Genomic DNA, 26,344 nt, shown 5'->3' with positions numbered 1-26,344 from the left:
AGTTGGGATATTGCCTTCCTGGTGAAATCCACTCATGGCAAAACAGTGCTACTTGATTGAAAGTCCCCAAGGTGTTGCCCCAAGCATTCATTGTTTTGGAATTGGCTTCCTTTCTTTTGTTGAACAGTTTGTGGAATACACAATTCCCAGAGTTCAGTTTCTTTTTCAGCGTCTTGAAGTGCCCTTTGGACATTTCTCTTCAGACTGACCAGAAAGTATGGTGCAATTCTTGAGCATGAGGAACATGCTCAAGAAGCCAATTCCAAAACAATGAATGCTTGGGGGAACACCTTGGGGACTTTCAATCAAGTAGCACTGTTTTGCCATGAGTGGATTTCACCAGTAAAGCAATATCCCAACTATTAGTAAGTAGGAGAGAGAAACTCATGTCTAATTCTAAACAGGTGAGAAATGATCCTCTTCACTTCCAGTTGAGAAAGTATGTTCCATGAGGCAGTGAACCTGGAGCCTGGAGGACACATTAATCAGCTGAAAGTTTGAGCATGTTCCTCATGCTCAAGAGTTGCACCATCGTGTATTATCTGGAGATTTGAAAGGCACGTAGGATGTGTTGAATATCCTCAAATCTTTCTGACTGGGGCCAATACATCTATTATCTACACAGATAAATCTTACAAATAAGAATTCCTTGCCATGCTTTGTGCATTCAGGACAACAATTTATTAGAGAGTCCAAGGCTACAGCAGTATTTTCATCAAGAGTTGTAGTGAACTTGGTCATTGTCTGCTATTACCAGGGGTAGGAAAAGTAACTGTAGCTTCCAAATATTTCTGGTTACGCAAAAAATTGAGTTAAATGTAATCTCCAATTGGCCTCCTGCCTGTAAGAGAGTTGGAATGCCACCACCTCTTGGAAATAAACAGATACAAGCGTGTTGATCTAATGAAATCCAACTTCAGCAATCTTTTTATATTCATAGAAAAAGGATTAAATTAGTTGCAAGGAGTACAAGTTAGCATGTCCTTCACTGACTACAGAAAGCTTCAATCTGATGGACCTTCCTTTATTTCATAATTTATTTTTTTTTTAGCTCTGCCTAATATAAACTTACCAGTTGACATATGTCAGTTGTATTAAAAGAATGTAACTCAGTAGAGGACGTGAAAAAATAAATGTATTGTAAAAGCCACTAATTATTTTGATAATGTTAGCAGATATGACAATGTTCTAAAATAGTTGACAAAATAGAGGAAATCTGTTTATATTGAGTTAATTTATTTTCACAGGGGCAACAGTGAAAAGAGTATATCATCCATTGATTATTGCCTGAAGTAACTTCTAGATTAGAAAGCAAAGCATTGAACTCCACATCTGTTGAACTGGGATTGGAAGACAATGATCTGACTGAAAAGAGAAGCCGATTTCTGTTATCGTTACATCAGAGGTCAAACATTCAAAATGTTTGAACATCTCTCAGTGACATTAGGCAAATCCTCTGTTCCATGAGGCAGTGGACCTGCAGCCTGGAAGGCATATTAATCAGTTGAAAATTTGTTGGCATTCCAGAATCCCACCCAACCCACTACTGCCTGAATGAAGTTCTAGGTGGGATGCATCAAGCTCTGCCTTCCACCATGCCATCAACTGAGGAACTTTTGCAGTCAATTAATTACCATGGACAGACCAACTAAGGGCTTAGCTATCTTTGGGTTGTAGTTGGCTCCAGGTGTGATTAGACAGAGAGAGTCTCTCACCTGCCTGGTAAACCAGTGCAAGCTCTCGCTGTTGGCAGGGGTAGTTCTTTCAATCTGTGTTTTTAATTAGTGCATCAACGAGGGACTGAAAACAGGCCAGGGAGGGTGACTACCCCCTACTCTCAACTCCCTTCCCCCTAACCCACCTTCATTGTTGAAGCTGGGGATGCCACTGGTTTCTCCTCATAAACGGAATTACCAAATATTATTATGCAGACCAAGCATATGGTTTCCATATTCTACAAGCTAGGCTGTAGAGCTTCTCTCAAACGTGGGGAGCCTCTGAGACAAGAATCATAAGGTTAAAAACACAACTCCATGTGCACAATTGTCAAATTATTGTTGCTAGTATTTAGAGTCCACGGGGGTAAACCTTGTATGCCAGCCTTCCTGTCATATTCTAGAATCCTATCTACACTCAACATCTAGCTCTGAAGGTCACTCGTTAAATGAGATATTTTTCATGCCTTGTACTTCAATAAATAAGCCAAAAATTTATATTACTGGCAGTTGCAGGCAATTCAGAATGAGGCAAGCGAGACATGTTAATAAGATGATAGTTTAATAATTCTAAAGCAGCAGGGACTTGTCAAATATTTAAACCTTTATTGAAACTGGAACAAAGCAGCTAGTCAGTGACTAAGATGCATGATTACTGTCACCAGGTCTGTACTCCGAGGGAGAAATATTACTTCAATCCAAAGCACCATCTCTTACTTAAGTAATCCCTATGCAGTTTCATATTTATTCAGCTGGACTGTTTAGGCCAAAGGCTAATGATAGGCTTTGTTTTCATCTGTCTCTAGGATGTCTCAGTTAATCCATTTGTTATGGAAACATATATTCGAAAGTGGTATCAAAAGTATACAATGGCTAGTGTAAACATCGGCAAATCATAATCTGGCTTTGGTACTGTTACTTTTAAAGTATCCAATCACTGTTGGGTACAATGGAACTCTGCAGCAATGGTAGTGTTAATTTTGTTGTTCGAATTCAGGCAGGAATCCACTTAATCATGGTGTGACAAAGGTTCAGCAGCTTTTTAATAAATAGCACTAGCTCAATTTGAGTGCAATTATACTGAAGTCCTTTAATAGATAATCAGAGGAATTTCCCTGAATCTGCCATGTAAACAGGCAGCCCATTGCAGATGCAAAATCCAAATTTAGAATAATAATTACTGTTTTGATTTTGATTATTGTTTAAGGTGGAAAATGGCTAGAATGCCTACTCTGTCATGGCTTTGAAAAGTACACTACAATTTATAAAAATAAACTTGACAATTGTGTTTTAAGGCAGAGCAGGTTAAACTATTTTCCTGTTATTAGCTACTTCTTAATCCCTGTCTGTACTTGAAATACTGGTAGGATCTTCAGGACCTGCAGGAGGCCTTGGAAATGAGGTGGGTTATTGTCATCAGGACTGATGCCTTACTGCCTCTGTGCAAAAAAGTTACCACTTTCAAAGTCAATGGGCTACACTTTGCTGCCATGCCTGGGGACAGTCTTGATTTGCTATGATTACTGCATGATCAATGAATGGGCAATGAATGTGCAGTGCTCTTTGGCAACCAAACTGGTGGGAGGTGGCCAGATCTGGATTGCTAAGCGTCTAGTGGCTGCAAATATGATGCAGTAACACTTCAAATTCCTATTAAAAATAACTTTGTTCCTATTCAGCCTCACTGAACCGTAATACTAATAGGAACAGGAGTAGGCCATTCGGTCCCTCAAACATGCTCAACCATTCGATTGGATCATGCCTGATCCGACGTTCTTTATGTCCCCTTTTCTGCCCTTTTTCCCAGATACCTTCATTCCTCTACTGACTTTAGAATCTTTCTATCTTGGCATTGAATGTACACAAGGACTTGACCCCACAGCTGTCTATGGGAAGGAGTTCCAAAGACTCTTAACCCTCTGAGAAAAGAAATCACTCCTTATTTTTAGTCTTAAATTAGCGTCCCTTTATTCTGAGGTGAGAACCTCTGGTCCCACTTCAGCTGTGTGAAACTAAGTATTCCTTTTGTCAATACTTGACCTCTCTGAGGAGCTCTCCAAGTTTCCTTAGTCAATGTTTGTAGGGGTTGGGTAACACTCTGGCCCAGAAAGTAATTCTGAATACTGACGTTTCAGAAGAATGTCTGGTTTTTCTTGGCTCAGGACAAGTTTGTGATCAGTGGACACACCTAGTGAAGTGTGGACAATGCATTCCTGCTGTGGAGATGAGGAATTCTGACCAGAGTATGATTTCTTATCTTGGAAAGGATCATTACTCCATTCTTTCCCCACTCCTTTAAGTAAACATTTATACAAAGCGTTAATTGTTAGAAGACAGTGTTCATGCAAGTGCATGTAGTCAATACTTAAAATGTCAGCGTTTGAAGAACAGAGCACATTCATCAGATGGTGGAAACTGAAACACTAATGTGTTAAAGTTCAAAAAAAGAGCAAGGTGTATTGAAATGCTTAGTAAGTATAGAAAAGGCTGCTGACAGAAAAAAAATACAGGGCAGAATGTGGCAAGTGTGAATCATACCACTTTCTGAGAGATCTGGCATCTAAAATATGGGCAGCCTTTAAGATTAAGTATATCAGTGATACATTAATGTGACAACAAGAATGAATTGGAAACCAGGAAGTACTTCAATTACCTTGACTACTTTTTGTCCATTCTTGCATCAAAAGAACAATAGTGCATATATTTCCTTTTTGAAATTGGATAAATTTACCTTTTAAAATACCTTACAGGCCTGACAAAAAATAATTGTCAGCTGTGCTACAACATCGTACAGACCTAGATGGCTCTGTTTCATTTTCAGTCTATACTCAGTTAGCAAATCCCAGTAGAAACATCATAATTTGTCCAAACTAAACATTAACCAGCACTCTTACAATTGGTGACTGCTCAATTATTCCTTCTAGGACTTGAGTGTGGGTGTGTCTGTGTGTGTGTGCTTGGCTCTGTGAGACAGGTGATAATAGAATTATGCTTGGATTTTATGATGTTTCCCTGTTTAAAAACTCTGCTCACTGCATAGGTTAACACATGAAGAATGGTTACTTTAGACAGTGGCTGATATCATGGAAAAGTATCCTTGTGTGGTTCATAGAGTTATACAGCATGGAAACAGACCCGTTGGTCCAACCTGTCCATGCCAACCAAGTTTCCCAAATTAAACTTGTCTCATTTGCTTGCCTTTGGCCCATATCCTTTTAAACCTTTCCTATTCATGCACCCATCCAAATATCTTTTAAATGTTGTAACCATAGCTGTGTCCACCACTTCCTCTGGTTGTTCATTCCACATACGAACCACCCTGTGTGAAAAAGGTGCTGGTCAGGTCCCTTTTAAATCTTTCTCCTGTCACTGTTAAAATTATGCCCTCTAGTTTTGAACTCCCCAACTCTTGGAAAAAGGCCTTTAAAATTCACCTTAACTATGCTCCTCAAGATTTTATAAATCTCTATAAGGTCACCCCTTAACCTCCTAACCTTAGGAGCATCAGCCAAACATAAAGATAAAGAGGTCAAAGTAAATCATTATATTTTGAGTCATCTGAGCAGTAACACAAGACCACTTCATTAGTGATCAGCTCAAAAAGAAAGACAAAGGGATTAACATTATTGTTCACTACTAGGAGTGATCATTTTAACAGATTCAAATGAATTCCTTGGTACTCTATTTAGTTGAACTCACTGAAACACATTCTAATTCTTCCATATGCACGGCGGAGTATTAATTTGTGTGTAAAGGTAGGGTTCAGAAATCTTAAGACTTTACCATAAATAAATCCTCAGTCTTTCTGGATCAGTGATAAATAAATTCTTACTAAAAGACCAGTTTTCAGCATCTCCAGTTCCTAGTGCAGTTTGATGCTGCTGCAATGTGTTGTTTCTGAGAACCAGTGCAGTCTACTGTGCAAATAATATGTCAAAGGTTTGGCTTGCCTGAGGCTGATGCAGAACCATCTATAATATGCTTTATGCTATTTCTGAAAATGACAATATTTTCTCGAGCATTTTTTTGTAAAGAGAACATAAACACATATTTGTAAATAATATTACAAAAACACGTCAAGGTCCTTCACAAACACATAAATCTAGTCAACTAGAACCTCTATTGCTGAAGTAATTTGATTGACATTTACAATTCCTGACCTTCCTAAAATGGCTCTTCATCTATTATTTGCATACCAATGTAATCCACAACTTTCTTGCATTTTATTAAAAAATACAGCTTCTCTCAGTCATGCTTCAAGACAGATTTAAATTTTTAAGGATGGTTTATTATTTATGAAATGATTTATTGTTTTTAACCTTTTTAACATCATTGTTAAAAATATGAAAATACAGACTTTATTATGTTTCACTTTGCATGAAACTATGCCACTGTTTCAAAGTGACTGGTAAAATCTACTGCAAGTCAAAGCTCTTTGAGTCACAATCTCACTGTTGTGTACAGAAATTGACTGGTTGAAAGAAGATAAAGAATTGAAACTTGCCAGTTCTTATTAAGTGAGCTTCACCAGTTCCAGGTCAAGCTAACAGCAGGAGAATTGTGTGACTATTATGTTTTCTACTTTTTACAGAAGGGAATTGACAGGGCCAGCTCTCAATAACCACCACACACCCCCCCCCCCCCCCACCACCACAAAGACCGCCATCTTAACTTCCTAACAAACAATGATGTCCACAGGCTAAGTGCATATGTGCAGATTATCCTGTCCATTGTTATTCCATGTGGCATTGGATGAACTGAACTGAACAAATGATATATTTGAGCATTTAAATAACATTTCTGAAGGTGATACATCTTTTTCCTTGTTTTGATGACCTCAAAGATCGTAATGAACAACAATTTATCTTAAGACAAAAGAGATTACAGTTAGTTAGCTATGTTTAAACTTTGCAATGAGCCATCCACTGAAACTGCATTTTCCTTTAAGTTTGTTTTATGACCCATTGCAGGTTATTCCATACTGCAGTCAATTATGGAAAAAGCAGGCCAGAATGGCTGGCAAGTCAGTGCTATCTGCATAGAGAATTTCAATGATGCTAGTTACCGACGTCTACTAGAAGACCTGGAACGAAAACAGGAAAAGAGATTTGTCGTGGATTGCGAAGTGGAGAGACTACATAACATTATGGAGCAGGTAATGCCATTAATTTCAAATCAATATCAATCATGCATTCATTGGCTAAACTCCACCATGTAAATACTTAAGAATTGCTTTTTGCAGAAAATAAAGTCTTATTTGGAAAATTAATCACACCTTCTGTACAGCTGCAACTTGATGGTAAAATAAATTTTTGAGATTGGAGCAGGACTTCAACATCAAAACCAAAACTAAAATAAGAACAGAATTGATCAATCTATTGAGAATACTGTGGAATTGTGCAGAAGAAAGGATGTTCATTTTTTGAAAAAATGAAAAGGTCACTGAGTATCTACCGAAGCAGAATAAATTGAGTTGTGACGTTATCTTTCTATCTGTTCTAAGTACATCTGTGAATATCAATTGCCACCTCATTAAATTTAAGGTGCCTGTCATATTTAAACAATTTTTGAGCAGCTTCCTTTCACCAGGTAATATATGCACTTTTACAAAAGCATTCTGCTTCCAATTAATGTGCAAGTATTGAATGTTAACCCAATTTGATAAGATGCTGCCATGCATCAATCAGTGGACAGTCTTAAATATTACTTCACAGGAAAATTTCGTGACACTGCTGACAGTCTGACTACAACAGTGAATACATTCTATTTGCAGACATATTAGACTGGGATATGACAGTGTCAAACATTCAGACCTTTGGGTATTTCATGCAGACCTATCTGCTACTGCAGTGCTGCAGTTAGGTGATATGATGACGAGAACCTTTTGTAACTATTTGAAGAAAGGTCCCCTTTTTGCAGTAGAATTTATCTTTTTGCCAAATGTAAATTTCAATTCTTTAAACTACTGATTTGTTTGTTTTACCTCAGATTAATAAAAATTGAGTGATTTTCACTTTGAATATATTGATATTGGTTTAAGCCATCAATAAAAGCCCTCATAATTTCCAGGGAAGGGGGGGTGGGTGGAATTCTAGAATGTGGGGATTTTCCTCATGGAGACATGGCTGTCAAATGGGTAGAGGTTAGGGAGGAAAAGCAGAAGAAATTGGAGGAATGGAGAGCTCACGATGTGGAACATACAAACATAGCAGGAATCTTGGTCTTTCTAGATTGGCACATCATTCAAGCAGATTGTAGATTTTTCTACATCCAGCCAATGATGACCTCTCACCTATTTCCTGATCAAAAATATATCCACCTTGACCTTAAGTATATTCAATACCTCTGCTTCCACCCCGTTTTGAGGAAGGGTTTCTAAGACTTGCAATCCTTTGCTGTATAAACAAAAACTCTCCTTGAATAGGTGACCGTTGATTTTTAAACAGTGATCCTTAGTTCTAGACTCTCCCCGCAAGAAGAAACCTCCTCTTCCCATCTCCCCAGTCGCAACCCCTCAAGATCTTATGTTTCAATCAGGTCACCATTTACTCTTCTGAACCCCAGTGGACATGAGCCTTGATTGTCCATCCTTCCTCATCAGACAACTTGCCCATTCTAGGTATTATTCCAGTAAGCTTTGAGCAGCTTCCAGTTCATTTTCTGTCCTTAAATGGAGTTCAGTACTGTATACAGATCTTACCAGTGCCCTTGCAAGTGAAACATAACTACCTTCTTGCATTCAATTCCGCTCATAATAACGAATGACATTCTATTAAATCTCCTAATTGATTGCTGACCTGCATACTAACTTTTTCTGATTCATACCCCAGGATACCCAGACCCCTCGGCAATCCCTCATCATTTAAATAATGCTGCCTTTTTGCTCTTCCTGCCAAAGTGGTCAACTCCTCGTGATATTCTATTTACCAGACCTTTTCCATTCACTCAGCCTCCTTGTGCTCTCTTCACAATCTGTTTTCTGACATAATGTTTGTCATTAGCAAATTTAGCTACCATAAAGTTGGCACCTTCTTCAAAGTCATTTATATGAATTGTAACAATGAGTGGATCTAGAGCTTGGGGAGGTGACAGATAGAGAAGGATTTCAAGAGAAGCATAAGAATTATATATTTATGGAGTTGGGAACATGGGAAACTAATTTTGATGAGGGACCACAGACTTAAAGGATTTTATGTGAGGCGTAGTATGAGGCTTTTGAATGAACTAAAATTTGCAGAATGTGAAAGGTGAGAGGCTGGTCTGGAGAGAATGGAAGCTATCAAATCAAATATTATGATATAAAAAAGTCATGCTTCAACCCACACAATGACCAGGGACAGGATCGAGCAATGATAAGTGTTTGAACTTTATAATAGAGACTGAAGACTTAATTCCAGGAAACTACGGGTCATGCTGGACTGGATATTAGATATCGAGGACAGAATCTGGTGTCTTGTGTATTGGTTAGAGATCCACTGAGAGACCTCTGCTGCCTTTTCTAGGAAGGTTGAGCCACTGCGGAGGCCACGGTTGCTGCTGCAAGAGAATCCATCAGTCTAAGGAGCCAGGACAAAGGGAAGTGATGTTGTTGGGGAGGAAATAGGGGTTCCTTGAGTTGAAAGTGTAATCTTAATGATAATCAATGGTCCAATAATCACTTAGATTTTCAAGTTGCAATTCCTGACACAGTAGACTAAACAGCCAGGCAGAGTCAGAACACTGTATCAGTACAACACTTGGAGTCTTTTATTGGCAAGGTGCACAAACAAAGATAGGACAAGGGAAGAAATGGGTCAGCTGTAACGGGAGAGGGTAGCTCCTAGCAGGCACCTTCTTGCCTGATCTCCATTCCTCGATTTGGACACTGGGTTGTCTTTGATCTTGGGAACCTGCCAACCCACCCCCAAGTTGACAAATTGCTCTCGGGATCAACGCTATTGTGAACATCACAGAGCAGCAGGGTTAACCAGGGCAGCAGTGGGCTAAGACCTTTTAAGGTCTTTAACACTTTAACGTCTCAATTGGCAGTGCAACAGGAAGATCCACCATCGACCTACCCATGGATATGCCCTCACCACCTCAGGAGGTAAGGAGGTATTATGGGTTGTGGTATGTAGTTAATCAAAATAACTGGTGGAACTCTGGAGTTGTTGATTTTGTTCTTGAATCAATCTTGTTTCTGTGGGTGATATCCTGAAGATGTACTTCGTGAATGAAGGATAAATCTTCAGAGCAATCTAGATCTAACAGTATGGGCAATAGGAAGAGAATCCATTTCTGAATAGGCGACAGTGAGACCAAGTTAGGGCACTCCCATTGACAGCAGGGTAGCTGCATCGGAGTAGAATGGTGTTGGCAGCTGTGAAGTTTGCTGAGATCTCATAAGAAAAGAGGGCATAATATACTAGATGATATTTCTCAACCACATGTCTAATAGTGCATTGTTTCCTTTGAAAATTTGACTTGTTTCAGTATATCTAACTATATCCTATCCCATTGATTGTCCAATTTAAATATTTCAGATCTACTTCTGTTTGAGATAATTTTGTTCGGAATCCTGACCTTATAGTGGTTTACAAAATTATGAGGGGCATGGATAGGGTAAATAGACAAAGTATTTTCCCTGGGGTCAGGGAGTCCAGAACTAGAGGGCACATGTTTAGGGTGAGAAGGGATAGATATAAAAGAGACCTAAGGGGCAACTTTTTTTACACAGAGGGTGGTACGTGTATGGAATGAGCTGCCAGAGGAAGTGGTGGAGGCTGGTACAATTACAACATTTAAGAGGCATTTGGATGGGAATATGAATAGGAAGGGTTTGGAGGGATATGGGCCGGGTGCTGGCAGATGGGACTAGATTGGGTTGGGATATCTGGTCGGCATGGACGGTTTGGACCGAAGGGTCTGTTTCCATGTTGTACATCTCTATGACTCTATGACTCTATCACCATGCTACAAGAGTTTTGTTTTCACTTTGCAAGTCTTGCTTGTAAAGTGCTTTACATGTGAGACCTTAAATACTGCAAGACACCACCATGATTATATTGTGCCTTTCATTTTGAAATCATGCCCAATTTTCCAATGTAGTGTAGTATTTCTGACATGTAAATGGAAGTTGATGGAATCTCCATTGTAATGGAATCTGAAGGAAGATGCCTCTGAAATTGAAGATTCTTCTGAACAATTCCCCTACTTCTGGAACCCTCTGAAAGCCTCCATTTAAATTGACAAATTCAAATGGTGCCATTAAAATTAAGTGAATTATGACCCAGGAAAAGTTAGGCTTTTAAATAAGCAGTCTGACTCCTGCGGAATTATTAAACTGATCCCCTAACTTGCCTCTCATACCCACAAAAATACCTGTCCCAGATACTAACACAGTATGGAGCTGGCATCCCCTTTCACCCTGGCACTTTAGAACCGCACCAACACATCCAGCCACTGACAACCCCTACATTGTCAGGAATCAAAACTGCCTTCACCTCAATCCGCCCCCATCCCACCAACACAAAAAAAACTGATACTCTGGGACCTTTATTTAAAAATATATTTCCCACATCTGGGTGTCCAGACCCAACTGACACTGCCTTCCCCCACTCCTAGACCCACACCACCACTTTCCTGCTCTGGACCAGAAATCCCTGCTGTCTCCAATTCAAACCCAGGGACACAACTTCTCTTATCTCACCCATCCCAAGCACCTATGGGACTCAACATGACCTACCCCCCTGTCAACAAAACCGAACGCTTCATCACATACCTGCCCACCTTGTATTATACCCATCTGGCACACTAGCTCCTGGCATCCCAAACTCTCACTTGCATATTTACTTAGAAACATAGAAAATAGGTGTAGGAGTAGGCCATTCGGCCCTTCGAGCCCACACCATCATTCAATATGTTCATGGCTGATCATACAACCTCAGTATCCCACTCCACTTTCTCTCCATACTATTTAATCCCTTTAGCCACAGGGGCCACATTCAGCTCCCTCTTGAATGTATCTAACAAACTGGCCCCAACAGCTTCCTGTGGGAGAGAAGTCCACAGGTTCACAACTCTCGGAGTGAAGAAATTTCTTTTCATCTCAGTCCTGAATGGCTTACCCCTTATTTTTAGACTGTAACCCCTAGTTCTGAACTTCCCCAACATTAGGAACATTCTTCCCACATCTAGCCTGTTCAATCCCATCAGAATTTTAAGTGTTTCTATGAGATTCCCCCCTAATTTTTCTTAATTCCAGTGAGTACAAGCCCAGTTGATCCAGTCTTTCCTCATATGTTAGTCCTGCCATCCTGGGAATCAGTCTGGTGAACCTTCGCTGGACTCCCTCAACAGGAAGTGTGTCCTTCCTCAGACTAGGAGATCAAAACTGCACACTATACTCAGGGTACAGCCTCACCAAGGCCCTGTATAACCTTTTAACAGCAGCTGTCAAAATGGCTGTCTGTGAATATGGACATTTTACGTTTCAGAAAGTGACAGCTGACTGTTGTGAAAAGATGGCAAGCTTCTGTCCAAACGGAGAACTGTCTTAAGGAACTACAGCTCTGCATTACTGAATGAACACTGATCACAATCTCCTTTCAGAAATGCACAGCTCTTTCATACATAAAAAGGAGTGAGAAAAATGCTGATCCTCAGAAAGTCCGACTCCATGTTTTCTTAGCCTACACTCTTAATTTCTACTGTGCTAAAACGTCTGCTTTTATTAACTCTGTGTTTTATTTAAAAACAAAAGAAGTCAAGCATTAGCAGTTACTTCGCCACTTTTATTGCTAATGCTATATTGCTACAGCTTGATATCACTGAAACCAATGTTACACAACAATGCATCATATCTGAAAACAAGAGTCATCCTCATTATGTAATGCTTTTGCTCTTATTAATACATGTGCGTATGAAGAGTAATGACCATTGAAAGAATACATAATGATAGCTATTCATTCTTCTGTATTGTCTGGACTTGCACATAAGAAGTTGAAGATGTATATAATAAAACAAAGAACTTTGGATGCTGAAAATCTGACACAACAACTGAAAGTGCTGGAGAAACTCAGCAGGTCTGGTAGCATCTGTGGAGGGAAAGCAGTTAGTATTTCATATCCAGTGTCTTTTCTTCAAACTAGTTAGTTAACTGAGCTGGTTAACTTTAAAGCATTTAGGGGACATTGAACCCAGTCAACACCGACCAGGTTGATAGAAACATACTGTTTTGTTATTTTATGTCTCTCAAAATCAGAAAAACAACAAAGTTGACTATTCTGCATTTTCGATAGAAATTGTACGTGACTCATTAGGAAAAAAGCTATGAGATGAGCAAGGGAAATATGTGACCAGTGTTGCCATAAGCTAAAGAGCCACCAGTGCAGAATCCATTAAGAAAATATTTTGTACTATGATAAACTGAATTATGGATGCTTGTAAGCAAGTTGCTAAATGGATGAAAAGAAAATGAAAGAGCAAGTAAATCAGCTCTTTGTATTTTGGAGTGATTCCAAGCATAAAGCTTGCCAGTGAGATAGCAAATTCTGCTGAATGAAAACATTTTCTGTTTATTGTGAATTCATTAAAGCTGAATGAGCATCTGCTGATCATGAGATGCATCTTAATTTCAGGGCCTTGCTGCACAACCAGGCATGCTTTCTAATTGTGTGCAACTAATAGCTTGTTTGCCACTGCAATGGTAAAAGGAATTAAACTGCGATGCACAAAAAAAGATGATATCATTCAAAGGATTAGGCTGCATTGCCAAAGTTGATAAGAGGCTTCCTCTGACTGAATTCATTGTCCCTTTTGAGAACAGACATCCTGGAAATCGGACACAGATGTGTGTTCGGCTGCCTGTCAGCACTGATTAGATCCCTTGTGTTGAGAACTTTATTTCAAAATTTCGCCAAACCTAGTATGTGGTTGTACTTTGCTTGATGTTCCTGGTGATTTTACTTTTTTATCCGCTAATATAGAGTAGGCAATCATGAATTGGCAATCTGTGCTATATCTCTCTTGGTTTTCAATTTCACTAACTTTAATTCCTATTGGAAAAGAAAATGGAGGATGGTGTAAAATCCACTAGGAACCCATTTTGAACTAGTCATGCAGAACAATTTAATCCACAAAAATCCTCCCTTTAGGCAAAAGACAGCATATGGCAGAAACAAGTAACAATAAAACTCTGACTGTGACTTGTAATATGAACAGAGTTTCAGACAAATTATTATTTATTACATAGGACATCGACTATAACAATATAATTTCGAGCTATCTCATTTACTGGTTGGTATCCTTAATTTTTTCAGTATGTTTTATTACTTTGGGGATTCTTTTCTACCCATGTTCATTCCATTTTTTTCATTTGATTTCTATTTTCCATTGACATGAGCAGCTTTTTCTTATTAGGCTCATTCTTCCACACGATGGCTCAGTGTTTAACACTGTTGCTTCACAGCGCTAGGGACACGGGTTCGATTCCAGCCTCGGGTTACTGTCGGAGTGGATTTTATACATTCTACCCATGTCTGCATGGGTTTCCTCAATTTCCTCCCACAGTCCAAACATGTGCAGGTTAGGTGGATTGGCTGTGCTAAGTTGTCCATAGTATCCACGGATGTGCAGGCTAGGTAGGTTACCTATGGGAAATGCAGGGTTACAAGGATATGGTAGGGGTGGTGGGTCTGATCAGGATGCTCTTTGGAGGGTCGGTGTGGACTTGATGGCCCGAATGGCGTACTTTCACACTGTAGGGGTTCTATGGGTCCTGTTACAATAGTTAAATCATTTGGATTTTGCTTCTGCCGATGTTAACTTGGTCTCCTACATAACTACAGCAGAGTTTCTAGGCCAATTTTGTTACTCAGCTTGAACTAAGATTACAGGCAGACAAGATAATGAAAGACCTCCTAACTATTTGACATTTCCTCACTGCCAGCACTTACTAACCAAAGTACTACGTACCAGACATGGCTGGTAATACCAAGGAATTATTGCCATCTTTTTCACTTGTTTACGTGTATCATTTTACTGATAAAGAAAGACAATCCCACTCAAGATTGACCTATTTAGTCAGTGGTCACTATAACAACATGGTTGGAACTTTGAACTGTGTATGAAATAATATTATCCAATTTGATATATTACTGTCAAGTGTACTGAGGTAAAGTGAAAAATGTTATCTTATGTGTTTTACAGGCAGATCATACTATACAAGTGCCTCAGGGTAATAGAACAGAAGGTAGGATCCAGGGTTAAAGCTGCCAAGAAGGTGCAGAGTGAAATCAACATTAACGTTAAAGAGGTCCATTCAAAATTTCCTGTTCTCCTCAATACAACACTGATAGAATTTTCCTCTGAATTGAAAGATTAGGAGTCTAAGGCCTGATCGAGAGATTTGAAACAAAAACTAGATTACAACTTCAGGGTTGCAACTTTTAGATTATGATGCCTAGCCTTTCAGGTGGATGTAAAAGATGCTGAGGCTCTCTTCAAATAAAAGCAAGGAAGTGATCCCAGCATCCTGGTGAACATTTATCCTTCAACCTACACCTCAAAACAGATCACTTGTTTTAATTAAAACGACTTTGCTGTTTGTGGGTGTTTCCTTAGCCTATGGGTTGCAGTGGTGCTTTCTACATTTCCTTTAATTCAAAAGTGCTTCATTGATTACAAGACACTGCAGGGGAATATTGAGATCACAAACACACTTTATGTTAGTCCTCTATTTCCTTTAAATACTTTTGCTGTCACATTGGAACATAATCCTGACCTGAAGCTGTGTTATTGCAGCATTGTTGGATTTCACTGATGTTGCAACAAGATCTGATTCCAGTAATTATTGCAAATAAACAACTGAAGAATAAATTCAACTCATGAGTAAAGTGAATATGCTACTTTTTGTAGTTCATTTTTCAAAAGCAAAAAATGAAAATCTATAATCTGAGAAATTCTACAAATTGAAAGTTCAACACTATAAGGATGATTTTAACATGCAGGAAATGGACGGGATCAGATTGTTTTACATTCCATTACATTTTACATCATTTTTCAGGTCAATAATTGTAAACCAGGTAGTAGATTGGATCCTGTTAGTTTGCACTGTCTATATTAGGTTAAAGCTCCCTCCTACTTTTGACAAGGAATTAGTGCAGCCCTGGTTGTGTTGCATCATTTTCAAATTGGTTTTTCTCTCCTTTCTGGCCTGATTGATAAATTCTAACAGAGGGGGTCCTGCCCTGTCTTAACATTACACAGGAGGCAGAGTTAGAGGAAAGTTAAGCTTCCCCCAAACATTAAACCAGCTTTGCTCAACTTGTAGCAGGCAGCACGTGTATGCACAAAGTAGGTTGTATTGTCATGCGGGTGCCCTGAATAATAAAATGGCCAGCAATTCAAGAGACATAAACTGGCATTGGTAAATGATAGAAATGAGGGATCCAGAATGAGGCAGAATATTTCCAGATCAGCACTAATATCACATCAGGCTTAAGACCCACCCCCTTCTAATGGCTCTGAAAGGTGTTGCTCTGGAATGCCACTAGCATTTTATTAGCAAAGGTGTACCAGTGCAAGGTTTCCTCTATCATTTGCGTAGTACCTGGAGCAGGATATAAGAGAGGGAAAGTATATAGGTCTAAGTCCTGTTTTGCTGCACTCAGGGTTCCAGAATTTTGATCAGAAGATATTTGTCCTTCATTGTGGTGTTGGCTTTAACATGCTACTGTTGGGATGATATCATCCTTGATGTGCATTCTGATTATCCTAACTGTATTATTTTTACTTTCCCATCTGTTTTCCTTGCAAGTTTAACAATTATAAAAATCCAAAATACTTCTTCCTCCTCATTATTAAATTATACTTTTTTAATTTTACAAACTGGGAGAAAAAAACAATTGATTCCATTTGAAGCAGGCTTCACTATACATTTTCCTGCAAATCTAATTATTTGTGAAAAATATTCTCTTTTACCCAGAGTATCAGAAACAGTGAGAAGGATCATTTTTTGCAGTTGTGTGATGAATGCACTAATCTGTACAGCTCCTTCTAAAGAGACAATCATTGTTTTATAGGTGAAGTATTACTACAAATTGTTCAGCTTTCCTTTATTTTTTGTGTTCTAATTTCCCCTGCTGGGCATGTTTCATATGCATCAGAAGATCACCAGAGAAGAACAGCTGAGACTAACTATTCCATACTGCAGTACTGTTCCCTGCATCTCTGTCTCTCCCTTCTCCCTACAAGTCAGGCACACAAACTGACAGTGGAATATTAATGGATGCATTGACAAAGAAAATGATCAATATAACATTAAAATTATATCCAAATATAATTAGCAAAGCCATCAACATTGCAGAATAGTCACTGTGACAATTATTATCAACAAGAGTGACAAATTGTGAATCCATTGAAAGAAATGGAGCTGTGTTAATTTTCAAAAATAATATGAAAGCACAGGTCAGGTGTTTTGACAGAAGTGAATAACACTTGGAAAATCTGTATTTAATTCAATGGATAAAACATTAATGGGATCCAAAGCAGACTCTATTCTCATTATATTTATAGAATGCATCATGCAATCTTATTCAGAACAGAGACCAAAAATTTAAGGTTGGGGCTTGCAAATCTCATTGAAATGATCAGTATATGAAATATGTAAGAATAAATTCAACAGTGTATAACATGTCTCTGTAGGCCAGAAAAGTGTCAATATAACTGGTGACCCACTCATTTAAAGAAGAATTTGAGGTTCTCAAGCCAAGGCATTACATTGATCCAGGTAGTTTGAGACCCTTATTGACTTGAATAGCATTTCAATCATTTCTTGGAGGGTAAAGAAATCAGGTACCATGTTCTTTAGTAAACATATGCCTCAATCCTGAGGATGCTGGAATGTTTGACATTAAACATGTCACTGTTTTATCTGAATAAAGCTATATTGTTAAGTCATTGACTTTCATTAATAGTTAAAAGGTATATTGGACTGTTCCTTTATGACTCTAAGTAATGTTATGAACATTTCTTTTTTCGTTCAGATTGTAAGTGTCGGGAAGCATGTCAGAGGATACCACTATGTCTTGGCCAACTTGGTAAGTATAAGATTATTATCTAAATCTTCCATTATATCTAGTTACATTTTCAAAGTTTAGTTTCCACCCAGTTTTAGGTTTAGAGTCGATTACATTCCACCACAGGGTAAGTGGAAGGAGGAGTTCTCCAAAGTTAATTAGCGCTTTTGATATTTACAAGTTACTTATTGTCCACTATAATGTGAATAAGTGATAGGTCAAACATGTTGGGAGGTGAAACAAGGAAAAGGGGGATATACTTGATGATAAATATAGAAGGGTGGAAAAAGGAAATTAAAGTTTCAAATGTAAAATTTGTTCTGTGTGAGTGCTGTTAGGTAAAACCATGAGTATGCCAACAGATTTTTGGGGCTTTCTAAAATAAGGTAAAAGGTGATCACAATACTGAATAAATGATGCATTTGTACAAAACATTAGTTAGACCATGTTTACAACATTTTGTATAGTTTAGGTACCCCATTTTAGAAAGGAAATTAAAGGCAAAAAGAATGCCATTTGCAGTGATCATGCCAGAGTGAGATATACTCATTATGAGAAGCAAATTGAAATACTCAAGCAAAGAAAAATAAATTCAGAGCTAATGTGATTTTTTTTTACAATTCTGGAAAACTTTGTCACAGCTAATATGGAAATACTGTATCTTGAAGTGTGTTATGGAGTGTGTTATCATAGACTATGTCTAAACAGAAAATACTCTTCTCAATATCTTTTAAACAAACTTTGCAAAATATTTAAGGAGAAAGATTCAAGTTGAATGGGAAGAGGGAGAGCCGTAGGATTATTCTAGCAAAGAATCGGCTCAGACACAATGAGTAAAGTGGTTTCCTGTTCTGCAACATTAAGGTTTTATTATTTTATTTATACACTTGAATTAAACATTTCCCTGATTGCTTAGTGGGTTATCAGTGATCATGTAAGCCATACAGAACAGCAATATCTTGGATTTAATCCTTTGTATCGACTTAGCTGATTTTGACATAAGCAGAAGTGAGTGCCACTAAAATAAAACATAGAACTGCTGAAGATGTGAACCTATAACAGAAATTGCTGGTGAAACTCAGCAAGTCTGGCAGCATCTATGGGAAGAAAGCAGAGTTGATGTTTCGAGTCTGGTGACTCTTCATCAGAACACCGGACTCAGTGTTAACTCTGCTGTCTTCCCACAGATACTGCCAGACTTGCCGAGTTTCGCCAACAATTCCTGTTCTAGTTTCAGAAGTGAGTGCGGAGATCTGCTCTCGAGGAAGGGAAATGGTCCAGAGTTCCCAATCCTGGCTACTGCCCAGCAAATCCCTATTGTGAGATCACTTTGATGACAGGATCAGTCCAAAAGGATGTGAATGTTGTTCTCCTGGCAAAGCTGAAAACATGTAAAATTTTTGCAATATGTGGTGGAAAATAGTCATATTTTAGATCTTCAAACAATCAAACGTTAATGCTACAATCCAGAGACTGGTCAAAATTCAGCTTATGAGCAAGATTTTCATTAGCTCAGTCAAACAAATGGTGATTTTATTGAAAAATATTCACTAACTAATGCCATTCAAAGTTTAGTTTCCACCCAGTTTTAGGTTTAGAGTCGATTACCTTCCACCACAGGGTAAGTGGAGTGTGACTGATGAGGAGAGATGGATTGAACCATAACTACATGATGATTGCTAATGTGATTGCAGGGATTCAAGGATATATCGCTGGATAGATTTATGCATGGAGGAGCAAATGTAACAGGATTCCAAATCGTGGATTACAACAGACCTGTTGTTACTAAATTCATGCAGCGTTGGAAGAAGTTGGATCAGAGAGAATTTCCTGGAACAGACAATGCTCAGTTGAAGGTAAAACTTTGACATCTGAGATGACAGCAGTAAAAATAGTGATTTTGTAGTCTAGAAATATCAATGCATTATCATTGATCATCTTCATATGGTTCTGTTCTAGCTGTTCTAATCCATTTTATTTCAAATGGATTAAAGATTATATTAAAATAGAATAGAAGAATGTCATGGACATGTATTAAATGTTGATCCACTTATTGAAAGGCAGTACTGATTTTTAAAATTATTCAGTCAGTATATCTTTTCTACTACGTTAGTTAAAGAAAAGGTTAAAAAAGATGAAAAATGTAAAATATCACTATGGATCCCTATAATATACTTTCGCCAGTCTTGTGACCAATTTCATTGAAGAAAATTGTGCAGAAATCTTTTCTTCATGATCAGAAATTTGCTTACAAAAATGGATAGGCTATTGAAATGGTTATAGGAATTGGAAATTCCCCAAGTTAGTTAGCACAAAATGTCTGTTGCTTACCAAATTAAATGATTGGAGCCTGCAGCAAACATTAACTGTGCATCTGACTGGCTGCACACCTAAGCAGTGGATGCTAAATCAGAAGGGAACAACATCTGTTAAAGTTAACCTGCACCCATTAAAGGAGAGGTACATTGTGTGAAGTGCATACAATGCTCAAAGTTACCCTGCAAATTATGCTGACACGGGGGTAAAACAGAAGAATACAGTAATATTGGTAAAGAGGAATTCGGGTTATGTTCACTGGATTTGCAGTTGGATGAATCATTCATGGAGAGTCCTGAGAGAGGATGACAATGGTTGCCAGCCCTTCAGGGTCCCTACATCTGTTTGCAGTACAGCTGGAGACATGGGTTGTTACCTGCTGATGGTAAGGCTGTGTAGCGTGCAGTAAACCAACGCTTGTTTTAACATCTGTTTTGCTGAGTACTGCAAGGTTTGTCCAGTCAGGTGCAGGCAATGAAAGTATTGCTTAAGTACCCCAATAGTTTACTTTCCCATTTTGTGTGACAGCTCAGCTTCATTTATATGCACGCTGCCCACGTCTGTATGGGGTGCACATCAAAATCTGGAAATAAATCATTTAAAGGAGAGATTTTATTACTTAACAATCACACATTGCTTTGCTTTGGTTTGGTGTGTTGGCTCCAGTGCAGATGCTGCTGTAGCCTGTAACATGATTAAAGCATCATAACAGCTTCCAGGATACCCAGCCCATTGAATTGCAATTTAAGCTGGGTGAGCTGATCACACACCAAATGGATGGTGAAGGATGGAATCCAGGTGTGATACAACTCAGAGCTGACTTTCAAAACAGTATGTTTATATTCAACAACACTCTGCAATTGGGAAGCCTGAAGTAAATGGCAACTTCTCTGGCAAATGAGCATGAAATATGTTCTGCTGTCTCTGTGTACAGACTCTCAGTGATCTGTCTTCTATAATAGTGAATAACAAGTATGTTAGCAAGCTCGTTGAGCTAGAACGTTTAATTTCAGACATTTTGTCGCCATGACTAGGTAACATCATCAGTGAGAGTCTTTGTTTTGCCTGTCCTAAGATGTGTGCGTTGTCCCCTTCAAAGTGGTGTTCCCCTTTGTCTGTATTTATGGAAACTAGTGATAGTGAGTCGTGTCTTTTGGTGGCTAGTTGGTGCTCACATATCTTGGAGGCAAGTTTCCTGCTTGTTTGTCCAATGTTGTGTTTTTTTTACAGTTCTTGCATGGTATCTTGTAAATGACATTAGTTTTGTTGGTAGTACCTAATGGATGCTTTAGGCTCATTATTCACTGTTTAATTGTGTTGGTAGGTTTGTGCGCTACCATGATGCCAAGGGGCCTGAGTAATCTGGAAGTCATTTCTGATTTGTCTTTGATATAAGTTAATGTGGCTATAGGTTTTGGTTGTGTTGTGTCTGCTTATTTGGGTTTGTTTCTGAGGAATCAGTGGTTTGTGTTTATTGGGTACCCGTTTTTCTTGAAAGCATAGTATGGATATTTTTCTTCTGCTCATTGTAGTTCTTAGGTGTTCCAGTGTGATGTAGTTCATTGACATAATGTCTTGCTCCATTTGAGGGAGCTGGGACGATTGTTTCTCAAGTTAAGTATTTGGTGTGTGTTTGTTGTTTTTCTGTAGATGCTGGTTTGAAGCTCTCCATTAACTGTACATTCAACTGTCACGTCTAGGAATGGGAGTCTGTTGTTACTCTCGTCCTCTTTTGTGAATTTTACGTCTATCAGGATTTTGTTGATGGTGTTGTATGTTTTATCTAATTTGTTCAGTTTTGTGATGACAAAGGTGTCAGCCACGTAGCGGACCCAAAGTCTGGGTTGGATAGACGGGAGGGCAGCTTGTCCACACCTCTGCATTACTGCTACCGCAGTAATGACTTGTTTTGTAGGTTTTGTTATTGAATGTGAAGTGGGTGGTGAGGCACAGGTCCACTTGCTTGAGGATGTTGTCTTTGCTAATGACGTTGGTGCTGTCTGGTGTTTGTGATCCTGGTTTTCCTAGTAGTGATGCCAGTGTTTCTTTGGCCAGGTCAATGTTAATTGATGTGAAAAGGGCTGTAACATCAAAGGAGACCATTATTTCATCCTCTTCTGTCGATACACAGTTTTCAAGAAAAAGGATAGCCAATAAACACAATCCACCGATTCCTCAAAAACAAACCCAAATAAACATACACAATGCAACCAAAAATTATAGCCACGTTACCTTACATCAAAGACATGTCAGAAATGACTTCCAGATTACTCTGACCCCTTGCTATCATGGTAGTGCACAAACCTACCAACACACCTAAACAGCAACTAATGAACCTAAAGGATCCATTAGATACTCCCAGCAAATCTAACATTATTTACAGCATACCATGCAAGAACTGTAAAAATAAACACTACATTGAACAAATAAGCAGGAAACTTGCCACCAGGATACACTATCATTAACTAGCCACCAAAAGACATGACTCAATATCACTCGTTTCCATACATAAAGACAAAGGAAGACACCACTTTGACTGGGACAACACCCACATCCTGGAACAGGCAAAATCTTAGAGGCGTGGCATTCTAACCAGAACTCCATCAATAAAAAAATGGATTTAGATCCCATCCACCTTCCCTTGAAGAAAAGAACTGGAAATGACATCACCCACCTTATGAAACCAAGACCTACAAATAGTGAGGTGGGACATATCACCAGCACTTCACCGGAGACTCTCACTGATGATGTTCCCTAGTCATGGTGACAAAATATCTGAAAACAAACCTTCCAGCTCAGCAAGCTAACTTATATACTTATCATCAACCTGAGCTATAAACCTTCTCAAAAATCACTAGTGAATAACAAACTAGCAGATTTTCCAAAGAACACCTGCTGCAGCTGGGAAAGACCTATTTGCATACACATTCATGGCCATGATCACTTTCATTGCCACAAGCAATGGCAACCTCACACAATTTTATTTAATAGCAGACTTCCTGGAGGAACTCCTTCGTAAAATGCAGATCTCTGTTCCATGGTTCTTCATTGAGGTTCAGGTTGGAAAATTGTTCCCCGAACACCTGGGGTGAAAATGGCTTCCTGTCCAGGGCCCTTGTGTCTCCTGTCCCCCCCTCCCCCCACTTCCAGAAACCTGTTCCTCTTTATGTCAGCTCTTCCCTGTCATGCTGTAGTTCAAGTATACATGCAAATTTTCTTGCTTTAGACCAAATGGTTTACATCGAATCCTTGAAGACAAAGCCCTTCAACATATTCCAAACGACTCCCTGTGGACTGCAACTACTTTAAACACATCTACAAATATAAAAAGAGCTAGTAGAAATCACAGTGCAACTTGACAAAATGGCCATATTGGAGTGCAGATCCTGGTAATAGACTAGTAGCCCCGCTATCAAATCAGCTTTACACATTGGTGTGATGTTACTGTCTCTGTGACCTACATTCTTGTGGTGGGTACATCTCGGTGTGCCAGTGTCCTCGCAGTGAATGCCATTTGAGTGGAAGAATAGCTCAAAAGAAGTGTTAAAGAACCAAGTCTCAGCCTTTATGCGTTACCAATCTGCATAAAATTGCAGTATTCTTCAGTTGATGTTTCTGTATCTAACTGTTTTGAAAACCCTTTCTTTTCTTTCTGAAATAGTTGCAAGGTTGATTGAATATCATTGATTGTTTGTGAGTAATTGGTGTTAGAGACAATTTTGAGAAAAATGTGCTCACCACATTCAATATAGGATTTGCCCTCAAGAGACTAAGTTCATGATGAGCAGATTGTATTTGATGTCTGCAAAGAACTGACTTGATGACTCTGATGACATTCTCATCCTGTCATCTCCGACAATGTGCTGTGTAATGATCCTCAAGAATGCTTCACAAACCACTTCTCTGTGAAAGCTACCAAGTCTTATGCATGAGGAATGCTATATAGTCAGAGAAAACAGCATTTTTCTCTTTGTAAGCAAAAGGGAATTAAAGACAAATTAAAACTTAATAAATGGTAGTGCCAGGTTTTCTTTTAAGTGTTTCATGGGATTTGGGAGTTTCTGACAAGGGTGGCACTTATGGGCAATTTATTGGCCATCCCTAATTGCTGTTGAGAAGCTGGTGGACCTCCCTCCTTGAATGGTTGCAGTCCTTGGATGTGGATACACCCACAGTACTGTTAGGGAGAACGTTCCCGGATTTTAACCCAACCATCTTCACCTGCTTTCTCCCTAACCTTCTCTCCAATATTAGGTCAAATGTGCTGATGTTCACTGATCGAACAATGTTCATACTGATCTGCACTCCTCACTTAAGGAAGCAGTCCATGCCCTATCTCCCTAAGTAAAAACAATGACTGCCCTATCTCCCTAAACCCTGTCACTGGAACATTCCTTGTAAAGACGAATTAAAGTTACAGTGTCTGGTGTTTATGATTTTGGTGAGTGAGGATGCCATTTAATCAGGCAGGATGATGGCTTTTGGGGACTGCACCCCCTTCCTGCCTCCAGCCCAATAAAGTCCAGTTGAAGTTTTTAATTGAGCAATTATTGTAATTAATGTCTACCTAGGGGTCACCTTAAGTCACCAGTGTTAGGTGCAGCATTTGCTACATAATACACAACAAACTCACAGAGTTATTGACTTACTCCAGGCATCTTCCCTCCTTCAGAAACACTCAGTGCCTCATCAAAGGAGCTGACAATGTAATCAGGGACTACAGAATCATTTCTTTGCCTTGCTGTTAATCCCCCTCTCTCCTTTCTTGTGGCCCTTCCTTACTCTAGCTTGTAATTTCACGTTGTTATTAGGCCTTGAATGGGGTACTATCCTGGCAGGAGCAACTACCTCCACAACAGTGCTGACACTTAATGGAGCTATTTCTGATTGGCCAGCAGCTGGGGTTTCTATTCTGAGATCCTCGATCCATTCCCAAAAGGAAGTGACATCAGGCACTTGCAGCTGGCAGCCAAGACCCCACTACTTCCATAAGTTTCCATACTGTCCTGCTTTAAAAGACAGTTTTAACTGATGTGGTGAGAGCTTCTTCTGTCAAGGTTTAAATGTGTATTGGCTATCAAGTGGTAAGTAAGATCAATTCCAAAGACCAAACTCAGTTTGCATTTCAAATCAATGTACTGCTCATTTGATAATGGCAAGATGATCTCTTCTATCAGCTCACTGCTCAAGGTGCTGAAATATTGTGTGTTTATGGGTGATGATTTGAATGAGTGCATGAATCAGGAGTTAAATAATAAAAAGCAAAAAATGAGAGCCATGAGGTTGGAGCCTCCAATTGTACTTCATCTGACACTCTCTATTCCTTCTACTCCTCTAGAGTTACTAAGCTTATTTCATAGCGTTGTCAAGGATCAGTTTGGTGAACCATCATGTACATGCACTGTTAGTTTCTAGAAACACAAATTGCTACCAATGGTGAGCTTTGTATTTTCATTTGAAGAATATGATCTATTCCACAATGGGTTCTATAAGTATAAGTTAGGAATTGAAACCATCCATTCAGCCCCTCGAGCCTACTCACTATTCAATAAGATCATGGCTGATCTGATTGTAGTCTTAACTCCACATTTATGCCTACTGCTGATAACCTTTCACCTCTTCCTTATCAAGGATCTGCCTCCCTCAGCCCCAAAATGAAAATTCAATGGCTATTCTTCCACTATCTTTCTGGTTAAAAAAAGTTCATGACCCTTTAAGGAAAAAAATCCACCTAGTCACACTTCAGAACTTCAGTGGACGTGAGTTTAGCTTGTCCAACCTATCATCCCAAAACAACTCTCTCATTCCAGGTATTAGGCTGATTAACCTACTCTGTAACGTCTCCGACACAAGTACATCCTCCTTTAAACAAGGTGATCAACACTGACCAATTCCAGATGCAGTCACTTCTATATTTCATTCCCTTTATGATAAATGATAACATCCTTATTAGCTTTCCTAATTATTTGCTATACCTGCATACTAACCTTTATGACTCACGTATGAGGATGCGCAATCCCTCTGTATCCCAGAATTCTGCAATTTCTCATAATGTAGACGATATATACTTTTTTATTCTTCCTGCTGTTTGCTATAATACAAAATGGCAGAAAATCTTATTATTCATAGTCGCTGCTCTGCTCTACAGGAAAGCTTAAATTTGCCTGTGAAGAACAAATTTGCCAGCTGAAGAAAATTGGCATTGGGATGAGAGACTTAAACTACTGACAGACCAGATGCACCTATCACTCTCCA

The 26,344-nt window shown here is 38.9% G+C and overlaps 1 protein-coding gene across 10 annotated transcripts in view; it reads left to right on the top strand.

Annotated features, from left to right (window-relative positions):
• LOC140481390 (glutamate receptor 4) overlaps positions 1-26,344 on the top strand; it is a 324,446-nt gene that overhangs the window by 140,210 nt on the left and 157,892 nt on the right. For all 10 annotated transcript variants that reach the window (XR_011961514.1, XM_072577502.1, XM_072577497.1 and 7 more), the window contains exons 4-6: positions 6,686-6,870; positions 17,741-17,794; positions 19,468-19,629. Coding sequence is in view for 9 of the 10 variants with exons in the window: in XM_072577502.1 (XP_072433603.1) it covers positions 6,686-6,870; positions 17,741-17,794; positions 19,468-19,629 (401 nt within the window). In the remaining variant the exon portion in view is untranslated. The remainder of the gene's footprint in view (positions 1-6,685; positions 6,871-17,740; positions 17,795-19,467; positions 19,630-26,344) is intronic.

The sequence above is a fragment of the Chiloscyllium punctatum genome, chromosome 9 (assembly GCF_047496795.1).
Source record: "Chiloscyllium punctatum isolate Juve2018m chromosome 9, sChiPun1.3, whole genome shotgun sequence".
NCBI lineage: Eukaryota > Metazoa > Chordata > Chondrichthyes > Orectolobiformes > Hemiscylliidae > Chiloscyllium > Chiloscyllium punctatum.
Note: the sequence above shows the minus strand (reverse complement) of the source record. Positions and strands in the feature narration are given on the sequence as shown.